General features: G+C 42.7%; 1 protein-coding gene across 1 annotated transcript in view; it reads left to right on the top strand.

Moving 5' to 3' along the window:
• The window catches only part of PRICKLE2 (prickle planar cell polarity protein 2), a 343,358-nt gene that overhangs the window by 222,302 nt on the left and 101,876 nt on the right, over positions 1-19,180 (top strand). The window contains 1 exon segment of the mRNA XM_079934990.1: positions 17,836-18,019. Within this exon segment, the coding sequence (XP_079791116.1) occupies positions 17,836-18,019 (184 nt within the window).

Raw genomic sequence — 19,180 nt, 5'->3', positions numbered from 1 at the left:
TCAGACTAGTGCAGAGGCGGGTGTCTGCATCCCTCAGTGTGTCGGTGCCGCTCATTCACTCCCAGAAGCCCTCCGGGCTGTGTCACGTTTGCCAGCGTCCTGCAGAGTGCCTGAGACCAGGACCTCTCCAGTTTAATATGTATACACCTGGGGGTGTTGATGAAATGCACACTCTGCATTTTTAGCAAGGTCCCTGGTGATGCTGGTGCGGCTGCCTCTCAGCCACCCTTGTAATAAGCACTGAGGGCGGCACAGGGAAGGAAATTTGACTAAATTCAGAAGGCCCAGGTTCGAGTCCCAATTGTGTCATTCCTTATTGCAATAAACCTCAAATAGATCCCTTTAGCTGCTCTGGGACTCAGTTTCTCCTTCTGCGGAGTAATGAAAGTAATTAATAACTAACAGTTAATGACTGCTTACCGTGTGCCTGGCAACACGCTCACTATATTTTTATGTGCTATATCTTAACTAATTCTCATAATAACCTTATGAGGTAGGTTCTCTTATCAGCTGCATTCTATAGAAACGAAACACAGAGAGGTTGAATAACTTGCCCAAGGTCACACAGCTAGTAAATGGCCAAGCTGGAATTTGCATTCACATCATTTGACTCTGAAGCTTGCACAACTTGTAGAAATGATAGATGTGAACAGTCTTGGAACTCTGTGTGTTATACAAGCATATACCGTATAATTAAATGCATTTATTTGTATGATATGTACGATTTATAAATGTTTAGCACACCTGACATTATAAGAAGCTGGTGTTTCCCAGATGGGATGGTATTGGTTTTAAGGGAAAAAAATATTGTTCCAATTTATATTAACGAAAGTCAGGTGGTTTGTGAAGTTTCGAGGAGCACAGGTGTTTGCGCTGTTGTCTTGGGCTGTTCAGCTAGGAAATGAAGTGTCAGCTAAGAGGAATGGGAGGTTCTGATTAACTGAATTTCTGGCTGTTCAGAATTAAATCCCATTTTGTTTCCAATCTTGTTTTTGCAAATTTGGACAATATATCCAATCACTTTTCTGCCTTACAGAAAAGCACAGTTACCCGACTGACTGTGTCTTGTGATTGAGGATACGGCAGCCATGTAAATTATTACCCTGAACACGACTTTCCTGCAAGTGGATTGATTGTGGGTTGATTGTGAACATCATCTGAGTTTGATATCTCACCGCTCAGTGGACCCCAGGCTGTGATCTGGCAGGATAAACAGATGTCTGCTTTCTTCCCTCACCCCTCCTTGTTATTCCTCTAGAAGCTTCTATTTGAATGACAGAGGAAATCTTGAGTGGGGAAAAATATTCTTATTTGAATGTGTACCCATGCTTGAACCCCATTCTTAGAAATGTCCCAGTCTTAGTAGGAGTATGGCAGATACCTAGCACCTGCATCGCCAGGCCCCCATCTGCCTTGTCCATGGTAGACCTCACTGATGACACACCACACTCTTTTTGTCAAGCTCCAGCACCACTTCAGAATCCTACTCAACACAGCACTCCGGGTAGCCTGTATTCATCAGTTGTAGTTACCCTAAGAGATTTAACTTACATGTCATGTCTACCCTTGGACACTCACCTGGAAGTTGATTCTCCGTTTTTTGTGGTTTTTTTTTGTTTGTTTTTTTGGCCATGCTGTGCAGCATGTGGGACCTTAGTTCCCTGACTAGGGATCAGACCTGCGTGGAGTCTGATGGAAGCGTGGAAGCGTGGAGTCTTAACCACTGGACTGCCAGGGAAGTTCTGTTCTCCTTTCAATTTAGTAAATATATATCAAACACCTATTAATTGCTTAGGCATGATGAAAAGAAATTCTGTTTTCCACTTACTCTGCATTTATTCTTCCTCCCCAAAGTGGATGACCTGCAGGCTTTTTGAAATTTTTAGTTAAGGTTTTCACAGATTTTTTTCTTTCTCTGGGATCTACATCCTGTTGTTCTGATTAATATGGTGACCATTCTTAAGGTTCCCATCACTTTTCATTACCGGCGATGTAGGGTCTTCATCCAGCTTCCCTGCTCTGATGCTTCCAGAGGAATACCTGCTTTACAATGAACTGTTTCCTGTAGGCATCCTCTGGGCAGCTCAGCCATTGGCTGGGTGGCCAGTGCATATGCAGTGGCTGCTCTTGGCTCACAGCTGTGATGCCCTCAGCTAAAGCCCTCTCCTGACAGCTTATCTATCAAGATTCAGGAGTTCATTTAAATTACTGCCTAAGTCTCCTACTTGCATTTGAGGTCGTCATCTCAGAAGTCACCTGGAGAGCCTGTAAGGACTAGAAGCTCGCCACCGATTGGGACAATGAATCCCCTCCCCTAAGCGCCTCCCCTGCTTCCTGTGCAGGTTGGACCACCACTTTGAAACACCTAGCTCATTAGGAAGCAGGGTGAACATGCAGAGCAAAGAATTCACACGTGCCTGGCTTCACAACAGGAGCTTGAGTTCTTGCTTGAATGGCTTCTGAAAGGCAAATAGCAGCCTAATCGCTGGGCTTGATTTTGGTCAGACTAGCTTCAACCTGCCTTCCGTTCACCTTGTCAGTTGGGCTGCGTAAACACCAGTGCGGTTTGCCCTTGCCATGATTAAAAATTGTTTTCAATCCTGTATCATTGAGTTTCTAAGATTCAGCATCCTAAGTGGTTGTGATGATATCGTGTGCCATTTTGAATTTTTAAAAGAAAACAGTGCAAAGAGTGAGAAATAGAGCATCTGCAAGATATAAGGCACTGTCTCTGGGCCTGTGAGGAGTAGCAGAGAAGACCTTTTACACTTAGCCAGTTCTCTAAACCAGGTATTTTTTAACTCAGGATCCACAAGCACCAAAGGACCAGCAAAGATTGACAAACTTTTTGAAATTAAACGCAGAATTTTCTATGAATGTATGTATGTTCACCTTTTTAAGGGAGAGGATCCCGCCTTTCATCAGATTCGTAAACGTGTAAAGTCACCTGAAAGGTTAATAAGAAGTGCTAGATTGGATGGTAGATTGTTGTAAACTCATCCAGGAAACTCGTAAGGTTAACTTGGGACTGGAAGAAACTGTCCTTTGGCCCTATAGAAATAGAAATACATCACTGTTCTGCGAAGCTACCCAGGAAATAAGATGAAGCTCTGTGGAGCTGGAAGAAGAATTACCTGGTTCTCTTCCCTTTTATAGATGGGTAAATTGAGGGCTGTAGTCTCAGATGCCAAAGCCACAAGAGTACTTCTTCTCTGTTTCAGATACTTTTTAGTATTCACTTAACAGTTCAACAGTTTTTTGGAACATTTACTTTAGGATAAACTGGGAGTTTTCAGTCTTTCTATATTCAAGGCATTCTTTCAAATATTGGACATTTTGCAGTACACTTAGCAGAATTAAGTTACACTGCAGTTATGGTATACAGTTCTGGGTTGTTCTCAACATAAATATATTCTTCTCTGCCCTAACTTTCCTTTGTCTTGTTTAATCCCGGAAGAAGACAGTCTTTCTTTGGTGTGGTTTTGATGACGTACTACTGATCACATGGTTAACTCACACTGTACGTTTTGGCATCATTTTAACAGTATACATTTTTAGTAATTCCATAAAATATATATTAAAAAGTGAAAATTTTACATAGTGATTCTCTCTTCTTTGTGTGCCCATGAAGTGTTCAGCCTCTAGTTGAGAACTGCCAAGCTAGATTCTGGGCTGGGTATTAGAGATTCAAAATTTTAAAGAACTACCTACTGAATGCTTATTGTTCTAGTTCCAAGGTAACCTCCTTGAGCTTTTGGAAGTATATTATCATGGGAAAAACATTTAATAGATACGACAACAGGTAAAATAGTTTCTGACAGTGACAAATGTTAAGAAAAAAATTAAAGGATAATAGAGTGGAGAGTGAATGAGAAGGGAAAGTGGGGAATCTTTTTAGGGTTCTTGGTGGAGGTGCCTTTGAGTGATTACATGCATAATGAAAAATAGACCAGCTCAGAGAGCTCAGGGCAGGACGCTCCAAGCAGTAAAGCAGCCACTGCAAAGATCCTCAGAGAGGGATGGCCTTGGCACACACACAAGCACAAAGGACCAACAAAAGGTCATTGGGGCCAAAACACGGTAGAGAAGGTGGGGAACGGGACACAATGAAATTGGAGAGACAGGAAAGGGCCAGATTAAATTGTATCTCGGAGGCCAAGGTTAGGGAGTGTGTACTTTATTCTAATTGCAGTGGGAAGCCAGTGGAGCTTTTTAAGCAGGGTGGTTGAGTGTTATCGCCATTGTTTTAAAAAACAGAACAGTTAGTAGAAAATAGATTCTGGAAAGGAATGAGTGGATACAGGGAAGAATAAGCAAGCTGTTGCCATAGCCCAGGCGGGAGGTGATGGTGAATTGGGCTAGAAGGGTAAAGGTAGAAATGGTGAGTAGAGGTCACGCATCCCACGCACCAAGGGAGTCCACAGTCTGGGCTGTTGTTCAGCTCAGCCAGAAGCACGTGGGCATTGCTACATCCTCAGGTCTGGGGGTAGGACGTGCGTCCAGGGGACATAGATCCTTCAACCATCACCTTGTCAAATCTGAAGACAACAAACTCTTAAATATTTTCAGTGTCTCACTCCTGTAGACCATGTGAATTCACTTCATCCAGGGCTTCTTTCCAATAAAACATGAAACCAGGAAACGTTCTTTTCTTTCTCTGTACTTCCCTGCATCCTCTCACTGCTGCAGCATGAAGAGACTAGTCATGGCTCAGTACAAAACCACAAAAACCTTTCCATGCATCGGGCTTGAAGAAGGGAAATCAGCATCTTGCCTTTTTTGACTGTACCCCCCTCTGGGAAACCTTGAGAAATGGGTTTTGTGTGTTTCCCTGGACTTGACTGAAGCCAGGTCTCTCCTGAAAATAACATCGCTCGCTGTTGTGTCTAACTCAATATCAATTGCGGGGCCTTGCTTCCAGCCTCGGTATTTGGTAAACACCCAGTTTCTTGACACTCTTGTTTCCCAAGTCCGCTGGGGTCATCTTGAGCCTTGGCCTCGTTCACTGAGGATCATGGATTTCTGGGAAGTCTCTACCTCCAGCCCTTCAGCACGGGTATTAAAGGGCCCTGTCAAGTTTTGAAGGGTGTGACCATTGCCAGAATCCCCACAAGCCAAGCCCCTGAGGCATGCTCTCGCCAGCTGGCCCACATCCACACCAGAAATGGCTGGATTTCAGTGGTTCTCTGTGTATGGAGCTGGCCGAGTTCCCCTGGATGAAAGGCAGCCTAATATAAACTGAAAATGTTATTAATAAGCAGCCACTTAAGAATTTCCTATGACTTGCCAGTGATTTGGGGGCCTCTGTGTGAACAGGGAGAAAAGCACAACTTGTTTTACATGGATTAAGGGACCGGTGCAGTCAGTCTGACGGGGCCCCAGAAAGGCATTCAGGTGTTTGGTGAAGGGCTCTGGAATCTAGGAGATCTAGGTCTGCGTTTCCATTTTCATCCTTTCCCAGCTGTGGGAGCTTGAGTACGTTTCAGAAACACTCTGAGCCTTGGTTTTCCCATCTGTAAAATGAGGGTGGTATTAGTAATTTCCATCTCTTAACTGTGCTATGAGGATTCAGTAAGGAATGCGGGGAAAGTGTTTAGCACAGAGCCCGGTGTACACTCCGTAAATGTCTTCTTCGAAAGGAAAGTTGGAAAAAGCATATCCTAGAAGTAGAACCAAACTGACTTCACTTTTCCTGGTTTAGGGTGAGAAAAAGTAGATGTGGCGTTCTAGACACACCACACTTAATAGTAGCAACCAAAGCACTTGGCTTCTTTGAGCTCCCCCTTCTCCTTCTATAAAATGGCAATAATAACCCTTGTTCCTCTAACTTTGTAGAGATTTCTGGCAATTCAGAACTGAATTGAAAGTGTGTGGGCAGCTCTGAAGTACTTGATCAGTCCCAGGGTCATTAATTTAATATCCAAACCTGTCTGCCTTATTGTATCTCGGTAAGAAACCAAGGTCGTTTCTGTGACCTTGAAATAGTAAAAGGATGGTAAAGGGTAAGTAATCCTTTGGTAAAGATAATAATCAAATTACCTTTCTCAGTCCAGCACACCTTAAAGTATAGACTAGGTATTTCATAAAGACTTGTAGAAATGACCTGTTTGCCACCCATCTGTTTTCCATTGATCTGTTTCCATCCCAACTAGAATATATTAGTAGGGGTTAGATTGACTTCTAGAGAACCAGAACCATGGCTATTTTTATTGACTTGTTTTACTTTTTGTCCCTACCCAGAGCATAGGGCCTAGTAAGCTGGCACAGAGTCAGATTTCACTACACTCAGCGTGCTGTAGATATTCAGTTATTTAATGCTAACAGCAACTCAGTGAAGTGGCAGTTAAGATTGGAACCCAAGGCACTGTGCCTCCAAGATCTAATATCTTAATCCACTGCACTATATACTGTTTTTAAGTACATAGGGGATATTTAATGCTTCAGATTTGGTCTACATGGGCTTAGCCAACTTCTTACACACAGAAGGTAGAGACTGAACAAGTACTTGGGCAGGTGGCATGGAAGAGAAAGGCAAACAAAGAGATATTTTGTGGAGTCTTCCAATTCTTGAAGTTGGGAGGTGAGGAGTGTTAGAATTCAGTGTGCAGTCATTTCCTCAGAAACTATTCCCCTGAAGGACTCATCTGGAAAGGAGGAGCTCTTGGAACATGACCTGCTCAACATCCAATGAAGCAAAAGCATACATGCCATAGAATCATGGTTAACATATGGACAAAGAGAAATGGAAGAATTGATCCGGGCATAACCATCCCATCTACCTTGGTTTCTTCTTAGGGAGGCGGTTGGTCTGACAGCAGTTCAGGAAATCAGAGCTTCTCTAGGTACCCACAGCCTTTCCTACGGATGCAGTGATGGAGGTAGCAGTGTTGCCATGGAGACACCATCAGTAGCCAAGTTCTTTTCCTTTGAGGGCTCACTCTTTCCACTCATTACGATGCTCACTTAGCTAGCTGCGTGTTTGGTAGGCAGATTCCTCACTAGCCTGTGAACATGGTTTACAATAAAGTTAAAACTCCTTCACCTGGGTTACACGTGTAGTCCTCCAACTGCTAGCTTGTCACCGTCTTAGACTCCTCTCAATATCTTGATGACACCTTCTTCTCTCTCACCTCGTGCCTTTATTCAACCGTCAGGGATACTCCTTCCTTCTCTTTTTACCTAGCAGCCTCCTACTTAGCAAGTTGTATGCAGTGCCCAGCCCCTGGTAGGTTTTCTATTAATAAGTGACCTAACAACAAAGTCACAGGACTGTTCACTTTGTTTCTTTGTTTCAAAACTTATTTTGAAAACTTGCAGTGTTATATACAGTTGACAAGAATAGCATAATGAACTTCCAGACACCCTTCTGGAAATGGCACTTCTGTGCTGCTTGTTCCCTTCCTCCCTCTCTTTTTTGCATGTGCCTGCGATGCATACACATAGATTATTATTTTGGCTCAACCCTTTGAAAATAAATGACAGACATAATCCTTTACCTGTATGTATTTCAGCATCTATCTCTAGCTCCTTGTGACCTAGATCTTTGTGTCCCAGTCAGATAGGGGCTCCTTACTGTTCTGTTTTGTTTTAATCCCTCACAACCACCACCAGAATGCATAGTACATAGTAGATGTTCAGTGAATTATTGTTTAATAAATGAAGCTGCCTTCGAACACTTGCAGTAGTACCCTCTTCCCCCTTGGCACTCACCTTTCCAGGGTACCCTGACCCATGGTTCCTCGTTCGGTAGCAGCTGTAACTCTCTGCTCTAGCCTGCCTGTCTCGTATGTGGGGTGGGCCACAGGGGCCCAGGTGTGGTCTTCACCCAGTGACTGTTGGGAATTGGGGGGTAAGTACTCCTGCCTCCTTGATTCTCCAGTGGGACAGCTCTGAGGAATGTTCTGTACCATCTCCCGAAGCTCCTCGACTGAAGGGAGTCTCAGTTGCCCAGAGCTTCAGCTGGTCATCACCTCTCCCTGTGTTAGCATCCTTCCCTGCCCTGCTTGCCTTCTCCAATTCCCTCTCAGGCCTTTTTGAGATCACCTCCCAAACTTCTTTATGTTCAGATGCCTTCCAAGGATCTGATTCTGGGGAAACCCAATCCAAGACATCATTCCTCAATTGCTGAGACATCAGACCTGGAAATCAGAGTCTAGTAAGAGATACTCAGAATATGAAAAGTCATCCAACAGGCTTATTATTTTTTTTAAAGGAAATGTGTTTCCACTGCTAAAAATTCCAAGATAAATTAGTCTGAAGTAGGGCACTGTGTATGTTTCTTCCCGGAAATATGAATTGACATATTAAGAGAGGCGACAACTGCCACTAAAGATGATCCTCTAGCAACCCTCGCAGTGCCTGGGAGAGAGAACCTCCTCTTGGTGCAGATGGCCGGAGCCCCTGGAGCCCGGGCGGAGGGCAGGGCGTTGGATGGGCCCGGCAGCGGGTTTTGGCTCTGTTGCTCGCACCAACCTCGTACCCAGCTGGCCCTGTCACAGTCTCCGCCCTTGAGCTTCTGTGTTTTTTAGGAAACCGTTTTTCCTTTCTCACAGAGATAGAAATCTTGCTTCCAGACATGGCAAGTGTCAAGGTTCATGCCTGGGTCCCTCATTCAGACGGAGGGTTTGCCAAAAAAGGGGAAAAACACAGTATTGTGGCTGGGGGGAGGGGGTAAAGGAGCCAGTGAGGCCGCAAATAACAGGATATGCCAACGTCTGGGTATCAAGACAGAGGAATATAGGAATCCCAAGGGGAAGGGAATTAAGGAGAAAGGAAGAGCTTTCCTACACCCATTAGGATGGCACGGTCCCCTGAATCTCACATCACTGCTTGGGCTTTGGGACAGGCAGTGGCTCAGCCAGTTTGGACGACAGTGATGGGGGAGGGGAGGCCACACACCACCTCCTGAGAATGACTCATGCCACACTCCTCCCCACCTCAGAGCCTCTGCTTGCTTTCCCTCTGCCTGGAAAACTCTCTCCCTGGTCTTTCTCAGAGCTGCTTCCTACTTGGTCTTCTAGTCACAACTCACATGTCACTTCGGTGGGGAGCCTTTCCTGTTCCATCCTCGGCTCCTCTCTTATCTCCTTGCTTGTTTCCATCATGACACTTATCACGACCTATAAATGGCAAGTTTATCTATGTGTTTACCTGACTGTTGTCTGTCTTCCTCACTTGACTTGAAGCCCCATGAGGTTAGAGATAACTGTCTGAATCACTGCTGTATGCCCAGCGTCTTCATACAGTGAGTGCCTAGTACACAGTATGTGCTCAATCGCTGTTGTCTGCCTGGGGGGTTGGTTGGATATGGGTGGAAGGATGGTTGGACAGATGCAGGGTAGGATGGAAAGATGCACAGAAGAAAAGAAGGAAGATTTGGCCACTCTCCTTAAAACAAGGTGGTGGGAAGAACATTGGTCTTGGAGTCAGACGGCGTAGGTTCTAGTCTGTATAACTTTAGTCGAGTTGCTTATGAGTTTGTAGAACACATAGTTCATCTGCGTGAAATGGATGAAAATGACAACTTTATAGGGCTGCTGAGAATGAGTAAAGGAGATAAACTGTGAGACAAAATGACTATTATAAACCTTTTGTAAATGTAAGAAATAATATTAATATTAGAAATACAGCCGCCGTGTTCAGCCTTACCGGCCATCCTCCAGTAGCAAAGTACGTACTGGAGTCAGGGCTCTGGGGCTCAGACCTGTGGTGTGGAGCCCTTGATCCTTTGGGGACAGACTTCCGCCTCTCGCAGCATCCTCATCTCACGTGGAAGGTAGGAGCTGAAGCCCTGTGCGTGGGTCGTGTGATCATGTGACGCATGCGATTTCGGAGGGGAACAGGTAGTGTTCTTTGTGATAGTTCAGTTTTGACAATTCTGACCTATTCCTCACAGGAGTATCTCAGCGATATCTTAAAGCAGGGGGACCCCACTTCCAATTCTTACCGGCTCACTTACTCAGCACGGTGATGCCTTTTTTGGCTAAGAATACCCACTGTTTCTTTATTCAATTAGATCCAGGCAGCCTGCAGCCCAGTACAATCTCTCTTCACTCAAAACACGTATTTACCTATTTTTTAGTTAAAAAAAAAAAAAAAAAAAAAACGCGTAAAGTGGGAAAGGTGTTCCACAGTGCGGTAAACTGAGAATAATTTTTGGCTCATTTTAGGCTGGTGCTCTGCATGTGTGTGATACGTTTCCAATAAGTCCTCATTGGAAATTTGAGGAAATGGGGCAGCAGAGCAGACTGGGGAAGCCTGGCTCCTGCCCAGCCCCTCGTAAGTCTGGCCTGCCGAGGACAGATCCTTTAGGTGGTTGGCAGTGGCATAAGTTATCACACCTCTGAGAGTCTGTGACCGATGTACAAAGACACAATTCAAAGCCAGGGCTTAGTGGTTTTAAATTATCCATGCCCCATCTCTCCCTACTTGCACAGAAAATTGAAAGTTGATAGCTGTAGAAGTCTGGTTTTCAGATGTTTTTTATCTGAGGAACCTAACTTAACTCTGTGATACCCGTAAGTGTACATTGCAATTCCAGCGTTTTTGGCATCTTCCACGCTACGTAAATAAATTCTCTGATCCTGCTACAGGGCACCAGATCAGAACAAACCCACTTATCTGCATTGAAGAATGCACATCTCCTTGCCGAGAGTGTACATGTGTGGGTAGCTCTGGCTCATGTCTTTTTATTTCGGGCCAGAGTCTTGTCCCTTGGTCCTCGCTGATGGCGTGCACATAGAATGAAATCTGGTCTCTGGTTTCTTAACATGAGGGAAAAAGGGGACCCAGCAGCTGTTTCTGTTTAACAGTGATTATCTCTGGGATTGTGAGTGTTTGAATTATTTTTTTTCTTCTTGCTTATCTGTAATTCCTGATTCTTTTCTACATACATTGTATATTGCTTTTCTTTTTAGGATAAGGAGGTAGTAGCTTTAAATTACCATAGGAGAAAAAGGCTTCCTCTTATTAAGAATAAAAGGAGTTATTCTTTCGCCTTTAGTGAACTCCAGTCATGGAAGAATTTAAACACCTAGGACGCATTTATTATTCAGCAAAAAGCTATGGAGGCTTTTGGGTTCTTTTAGCCCTCTGTCTTTAACAAAGATGTCTTTTCCCGCACCTGATCTCAGCTGCCTGAGGCATTGCCGTATTCAGCCCAGAACTTTGCATTCCTCATCTATCACTTGATTTGTGTTGGGACTGAGCCACTCTTCAAGCAGTCTGTCCTGTGCATTGACCCTGTGCATAAAAGTGGCCTGAACCTGATCTGACCATGGACTTGGGACACAGAAGCCCATACCACAGGGGAGGTAGAAGGCAGGAGCAAAAAGAAGGCTGGCAATGAGAGACACTGTTCTAGTGGCTGGTGTGGTCCTGCTTCTCACCAGCATCTTTTCACACACATGCCCCAGAGGGACCTAGCTGAGTGACAGGTGGGCTTAGTGATATAAGAGTTTAATACATGGTAGTCCGGAGGGGTTAGCATAGATCCCCTGGAACAGTTTTAAAAATGTCCATTGTCCAGAGACCATCCAGTAATGTTGGTAGAACACGCCAGTTTTCAGACTATACTCTGACTCAGGTGCTCCCCTTCTAACTGGGAGGCTAGCTACAGAAAAATGTCCTCCAAGTGCACGTCAGAATCACCTGGAATGCTGGTGGACATGCACTTCCGGGGCCCTGTCTCAGTCCTATCAAATCAAAGTCATTGGGGCACATCACTGCTCCCTAGTCATCTCCATGTAATGTCTTAGAAACCGGATATACAATTTCCTATGACTAGAATCATCATGATCTGCAGAGTTTGATGATTAGGAATTATCTGTCTCTTAAAAGCCATCGATAGCCTCTGTTTTTCTTTCTACCATCTGTCAAATTATTGGGCACCTACTTTACGTTTTGATAATACTAGAAATGACCTTGAACTGTCCTGGGAAGTATGCTGGTTTCCAGACTTGTGTCTTTGGAACCCTTGGGAGGTTAGGACCATGAAAATGCCTGGATGTTGGGAGAAGGTTGAGCTCGAGAGAAGTTGGGCTCCGGGCCTCCTTCTGTCACATCAACTTGGGCAGCTCTCTTTTATATACTGAGTTTCCACATGGGAGTTCTTTTGCAAAAAAATATTTTCCTCTCATTAAAAAAAGAAGAAGAAGAAAGAGAAGAGGGATGAAAGAGAGAAAGAAGGAAAGCGCGGAGGGGGAGGACTTAATGATGTGTTTCCAATCCTATCCAAATCTAGAATCCTGCAGTTTTTGACTTGAACGTGTCAGCATCGTGTGACAACGCAAGACTCCTTTCTTTCCTTCATCCTATCGCTTCTCACACAAAACAAGACATTGTGGTCCAGGATTCAGTGTTATAAATAACCTGTCAACATCTCAAAGATGAGACACCCCCCTAGAGACACACCGCCCCCCAATCTATTTATAATGAATCCTTCGGAATCACGGTAGGTGAGTTAATTGGTATAAATTGTTAGTGATTTTGCAAATGCTGTGGTCACTGGTGCAGATGACCAGAGTACTTTGAGACGGTTCAAAAGAGAGCCTTCAATACCTCCCGGTATTGTGTATTTCATGGAAGAGCCACTGGTGGCTTCTGAATACGGAAGCGAATGAATTTACAGCTGCAGGTTTCGGGTGGGGGGTGGCAAGGGTTGTTGCTGGGTAGAGGGAAGAAGGGAGACGGAGGATGCAGGATCTCTGCTCTCTGAATCATGCCTTATTCCTTGGAAACCTGTCATTCACAAACCCAATTATGTACAGGTAGAATGTCACCTCTGACAGAATGAAACCAATGCAAGCTTTGTATGATTGGGTTTTTTAATGAAATCCTGCTTTACTAGCAGGTTCTATTTTCATAAATGTCTCTTTTAAAAAAAAAAAAGCCAAATCATATATTTCCCCACGCACTCCTGAGAAGCTTTAATCAGTGTGTCGAATCAGAGAGCTGTTGGGTGTTGCTGTGTGCATTTTGCCAAGAGGGAGAGAAAGACGTGAGGACCGAGAGAAAGGCTCTTGGCTCTCCCTCTGACCCCTCCACACCTTTCTGAGCATCTGGGCCTTGCGTTCCTCATTTGTAAACAGAAGTTGTTCAATTAGTCTCTCCGAAGGCTGTCATGGAAGCACTCAAAGGGTTAAAAATTCTCTGCAAATAATAATGCCTTGCCACAGAAGTGCCTGTTCATTATAAATGAGGAATGGAAGGCAGGCAGCTAGCAGGGAACATACGTACGGTCCTTGTGGTTTTGATTTACCTTTTTTTTCTTTTTCCTTTTTCTGGTTTCCTCTTTGGTTTTGATTTTTCTGAATGTGTTTGTTGTTCAGGAGTGAGAGGCTGTTCTCTGGTTGGAGTCAGGTATGCCCTCTGTAGGTTGTTATTAGGGCTCGGGGGTCAGATTGATCCTACTTTGAATCTCTGTTCTGCTGGCTATTTCAGGTATACTTTGAACATGTTGCTTAAACTCTCTGAGCCTTTGTTCTCTGGAAAGTGGGAGTGATATTTCCTTTCTCGGATGACTGGTGTGCGAATCTGGGCTCGTGCGTGTCAGGTGTAAGCAAGTCAGGTGCTGCGCGTCCTGCTCCGGTGCCTCCACGCTAATCCTGCTTGCCCTTATCCGGCTTCACCATTCTTGTTTTGCATCGCACTTAGCATCTTTAATGTGCTATTGTATATGATCGAATGATTTGTTATGTTTGTTGCTTATTGTTTGTTTCTTCCCCTCTGAGAATATAGGTTCTGTGAGGGGAGGGATCTTTATTTGTTTTCGCTGGGTATCAGTAGTGCCTAGAGCAGTACCTGGCAGATGGTAGGTACTTGGTGGTTATTTGCTGAATGACTAAAGAGGGCCCGAAGCCCTCGCCCCTTTCTCCCTCCTGTTCTGGCTTCTACTCGGTGAGACTCATTATTAGATCTGGTTCTTCAATTCTGTGTTTTGCTTTCGTCTTGTCTTTGTTCCTTCTTCTGGAGCTTCGGAGTTCATTAGATTATGTCCATAAATGAGTTTCACTGATGAATATTCTGCAGACTGCATTTAGAAAAAAAATCTCTACATTTTGTTCTAAAACTATGACTTTCTAGTAAAAAGCCATTAGTCACCAAAGAGCTTCCTGAACTTGCTTAAACACACTGAAACTTTTTTCTTCCCTTAAGTCATAAACTGACATAAAAAGTTTCGGAGGGAAAAAAAAAACCCCAAAACCCTGACTGCTTCCCAAGACCCCTGACTTGTTTACAGTAGCTAATTAATTAAAGAGTTACTGTTAAAATGAGCTCAGACTATTTTTAAAAGCAATAGCCAGGGTTTGGATGAAGCTTCTCTGAGGTTGGAGATGCAAACCAGATCCAAGTGTGCATTCTGTCTGGGTATATCTTCAGTCGGATGAAAGGCAGGAAGTGGGAGAATCTGACAAGCCTCACTTGGCTGGACAAAACTGATTTTGTTTCTTTAAATGCATTTTGGTGTCAAAATTCAGGCCAAGACATTAAAAGAATAGGGACAAAAACCGACTGATCATCTCAATAGATGCAAAAAAGCATCTGACAAAATCCAACACCCTTTGTTGATAAAAACACTCAATGACTAGCATAGAAGGAAGCTTTTTCAACTTAAAAAAGGAAAGTTACCAAAAAATGCACAATTATGTAATACTTGATGGTGAAGGATTGGATACTTTCCCTTAAGGTCAGGAACAAGACAGAGAGCTCCACACTTGCCACTTCTGTTCACTGGAGGACCTAGCCAGAGCAGTAAGGCAAGATAAAGAAAAAAATCAGCATTAGATTGGAAAGGAAGGAGTGCAACGGTCTCTATTCACAGATGATGTGATCTTGTATATAGGAAATCCTAAGGAATACACACACACACACACACACACACACACACACACACACACACACACACACACACACACACACACACACACACACACACACACTATTTGAACTAATAAACCAGCTCAGCAAAATTGTAAGATACAAGATCAAGGTACAGAAATCATTTGTGTTTCTCTACTCCACAATCTGAAAATGTAATTACGCAAACAATGCCATTTACAATAATGTCAAAAAGAATAAAATACTTGGGAGTGAACTTAACAAAAGAAGTGCACAACTTGTACCTGAAAACCACAAAATATCATTGAAAGAAATTCGAGTAAACTGAAATAAATGGAAAGACGTTCTTTGTTCATGGATTGGAAGACTTAATATTGTTACGATAGCAATACTCTCCGAATTAAAGATTCAGTGCGATCCCTGTCAAAATTCCAGCTTGATATTTTGCAGAAATTGGCAAGCCAACCCTAAAATTTATATTGATAATTCAGATGTCAGGGGCCCAAAAGAGCGAAAATAATTTTTTAAAAGAAGAACAGAGACTGAGTGAACTGATGAGGATGATTATAATTTTTGTGACTTTCTGTTTGAATTTAAAAAAAAAAAAAAAGAACAGAGTTGGAGGGCTCACACTTTACAATCTCAGAACTTACTACAAAAAACTACAGTAATGAAGACAGTATGGTACTAGCATAAGGATACACATATAGATCAATGGAATAGAATTGAGAGACCAGAATAAACCCTTATATTTATGATCAATTGATTTTTGACAAAGGTCAATGCAGTTGAATGGTGCTGGGACAGTTAGATAGGCACATGAGGATGAAGTTGGACTCCTACTTCATCCCATATACAAAACGCAACTCAGAATGGGTCATAGACTCAAGTATAAGAGCTAAAACCATAAAACTCTTAGATGAAAATACAAGAGTAAATCTTAATGACCTTGGGTCAAGCAACGGTTTCTTAAATATGATACCCAAAGCATAAGGAACAACAAAAAAAATTGGGCTTCCTCAAAACCAAAAACTTCGGTGTTTCAAAGGACGTCATCAAGAAAGGGAAGACAGCCCACCAAATGAGAGAAAATTTTTACAAAGCATATAGCTGATAAGGGCTTGTATCCAGAAAGTATATAAGGAATGCTTTCAGTTCAACAATAAAAAGACAGTTTTAAATGAACTAAAGATTTGAATAGCCATTTCTCCAAAGAAGATATATAATAAGCACATAAAAAGATGCTTAACATCATTAGTCATTAAGGAAGTACAAATCAAAACCATTGTAAGATACCACTTCACACCCACTAGGCAACAATCAAAGAGAAAGACAGTGTCAAGTGCAGCAAGAATGTGGAGAAAATGGAGCACTCGTTCATTAACAGGTGGGAATGTGAAAAAGAGCAGATATTTTGGAAAACAGTTTGATAGTTCCTCAAAATGTTAAACGTAAAGTTACTGTATGACCCAGCAATTCCATTCCTAGGTAAATACCCAAGAGAATTGAAAACATATATCCATACAAAGAACCACGTACATAAATAAAGCACCATTATTCAAAAAAACTAAAAAGTGGAAACAATGCAAATGTCTACCAGTTGATAAATGGATAAACAAAATTTAGTTTATGGAATATTATAATGCAATAAAAGGAAATGAAAGATTGACACATGCTTCAACATGGATTTATCTTAAAAACATCATGCTGTGTGAAAGAAGCCAGTTTCAAAAGACTGCATATGGTAAGATTCCATTTATGTGAAATTTCCAGTACAGGTAAAACTTTAGAGACAGGAAATAGATTAGTGGTTGTCAGGGCCTGGGGGGAAGGGAAGGTGGGAAGTTACTGCTAATGCACATGGAGTTTCATTTGAGGGTGAAGAAAATGTTCTAAAATTAGTGGTGATGCTTTCACATCTCTGAGAATATACTAAAAACCAATGAATTGTAGACTTTAAAATGGAGAATTTTATGGTGTGTGGATTATATCTTCACAAAGCTGTTGTCAAAAAATTCAGGCATATGGGGATTAGAATTCTGGGCTGTTTCATCAGTTTTATAAGGTGCTCCTGAAGCTAATACTGAAGGTCAGAGTACAGGTACAACAGCTTATTAAAATTGTTTCCTCCTTTATTTTTTTCCTTTCTTTTTATTTTACTGGTAGAAGCTAGAAATGCTCTTGTGTTGCTGACATCAGCGTTTTTATTGCTTCATCATTTTTGTAGCCATGGAAAAGGGAACAGATGGTAATCTTAAAAGAGAAATGTTTTATTTGGGGGAGAGAATTGTTATCTTTGGCTGCTATCTTTTGAAATAATTCACATGCATGATCCTCTTGTATATTAAAAAAAATGCTACCAATGTGGGGTAATTTGGGGTTTCTAATTAGAATTTCAAACCTACAAGTACCTTTAGTGGAGGTGGAAATGTCTTTCCCATGAGATCTTAGGGTCAGCTTTGTTTAATGGGCAAAAATATTTTTGCTCTTCTTAAAGAAAATCTCACCTGCAGTTATTTTTATAACCACTTCCTTTTCCTAAGGTCTAGAAACCTTTTATAAAAAGGGAATGTTGTCACTATTTGTTAAACCTACTGGTAATATTTCTGGTCTGCATATGTATTGTGTATATTTAATTACTCTTCCAGTCAAGGAAATTGTGGTCAAGGTCCATATCTAGTGTTCTACCTAGTAAAATAAAAGGTGTTCTGACATTCCTCTTGGGATACTGATGTAGAAGAAGAGGTTGCAGTCCATGTTTAAATACCCTTAGCGTGCTTACCTGGTGGCCTCTGATGGCTCAGGACGTTTCCAGGTACGCAGTGCCACGCCTTCTACAAAGACAGGCGTGCTGTGGAACTCTCCTTCAGATGCCAGAAGCCGGTTGCCAAGGAATGTGTTTGTGGTTTGGGATCCAAGGGCTGGTGAGTGGCCGGCCAAGTGAAAAACATGGTTTCTTTTGCCTTCCTTCTCACCTCCCGCCTTTGCCGCTTGCAGGAAGATCTGTCTGCACTGCAAGTGCCCTCAGGAGGAGCACATGGTGACGGTGATGCCCCTGGCGATGGAGAAGACTGTCAGCAAACTCATGTTTGACTTCCAGAGGAACTCGACCTCGGATGACGACTCAGGCTGTGCCTTGGAGGAGTACGCCTGGGTCCCGCCGGGGCTGAAGCCTGAACAGGTACCGTTCTTGACAGGAGGGCATTTGTGGGGTTGGTTTTTACCTTTGTCTTACCCATCCTTCCTCATTCCGGTTCAGAAGGGAGAGTTGACTTTGCTGATTCAGAGAAGTGGGGCTACATGGGATGAAGATATCTGGGGCCCCAGTGGGAAACCAGAAAGAGAAATGAAACTGAGCCTTGGGTGGGCCATGGCTAATTCATTCTGTATTGCTATTTTTAACCAAATCTTTTTTAACCAAAAGATTGTCTAGAAACGTCTAGAAACATTAGATAATGAAACTTCATTTTTGGAGAGGGAAGGGACGTTCTACATTGGCCATCAATCTTAATGTTAAGATTCTTTGTAAGGAAATAAGGATTTACCTTATTCTTCCCAGTGATCTAATGCTGTGTTCAAAGGTTTGGCCTGGCTTTACAAAGAAAGACATTGACATTTCCTGAAATACTTTGGCACTGCCCACAGACTGTAGATATTATTAACTTGGTTAGATGAACGTGGTTTCTTTCGTTTCACTGCATTTCTCTCAGTGATATACAGCTTCTGCTTTGCATTTCTTGGTACTTGGAATTTTCGCTTCCACGAGCCTCATGTTGGTTTAGAAGCCCCTCCTGTAAGCTGGATATTGTCGTGATCTTCCCTGTGCGTCTCTGAGACACAGGTTTATCAGAATCTTAAGTGTGCGACCACTATACCCTTCCTCTGACACAAGAAGTTTCTTTCTCTGGAGATCTTCTCTATGTCTGACAATGTTTTGAAGCTTAAAAACCCTGAAATGTGAAGTCAGGAACTTGAGATGTGGTGATGCTTTTAGAAAAGGTTCTTTATGGTTAGGGAAGACCTAAGAATTCGCCAAGAACTTAAGGATGGGACCCTGATAACACCTCTTTGGTTAGCCATTTCTTGTCTATGGCCATACCACCCTGAATGCACCCGATCTCGTCTTCCATTAGCCATTTCTTCTTCTTTCTTTCTGAGGTTGTAAATTAACAGATGAAATCAAGCACACAGGCAGGATTTGTTTAGCCAGCAAAGGATTGTTTAAATTTCGAATTAGTCACTAATACTTAAAAATTACTAACACTTAAAAATTAGGAAATTTTAATTTTAAAGTTTAAAATCTTACTCTTCAGGGATTTGTGTGCAGGCCATTGAGTTGAGC

Source organism: Stenella coeruleoalba (assembly GCF_951394435.1).
Source record: "Stenella coeruleoalba genome assembly, chromosome: 10".
In the NCBI taxonomy this organism is placed as follows: domain Eukaryota; kingdom Metazoa; phylum Chordata; class Mammalia; order Artiodactyla; family Delphinidae; genus Stenella; species Stenella coeruleoalba.
The sequence above is the reverse complement of the archived record's forward strand: the minus strand, read 5'-3'. Positions and strand labels throughout refer to the sequence as shown.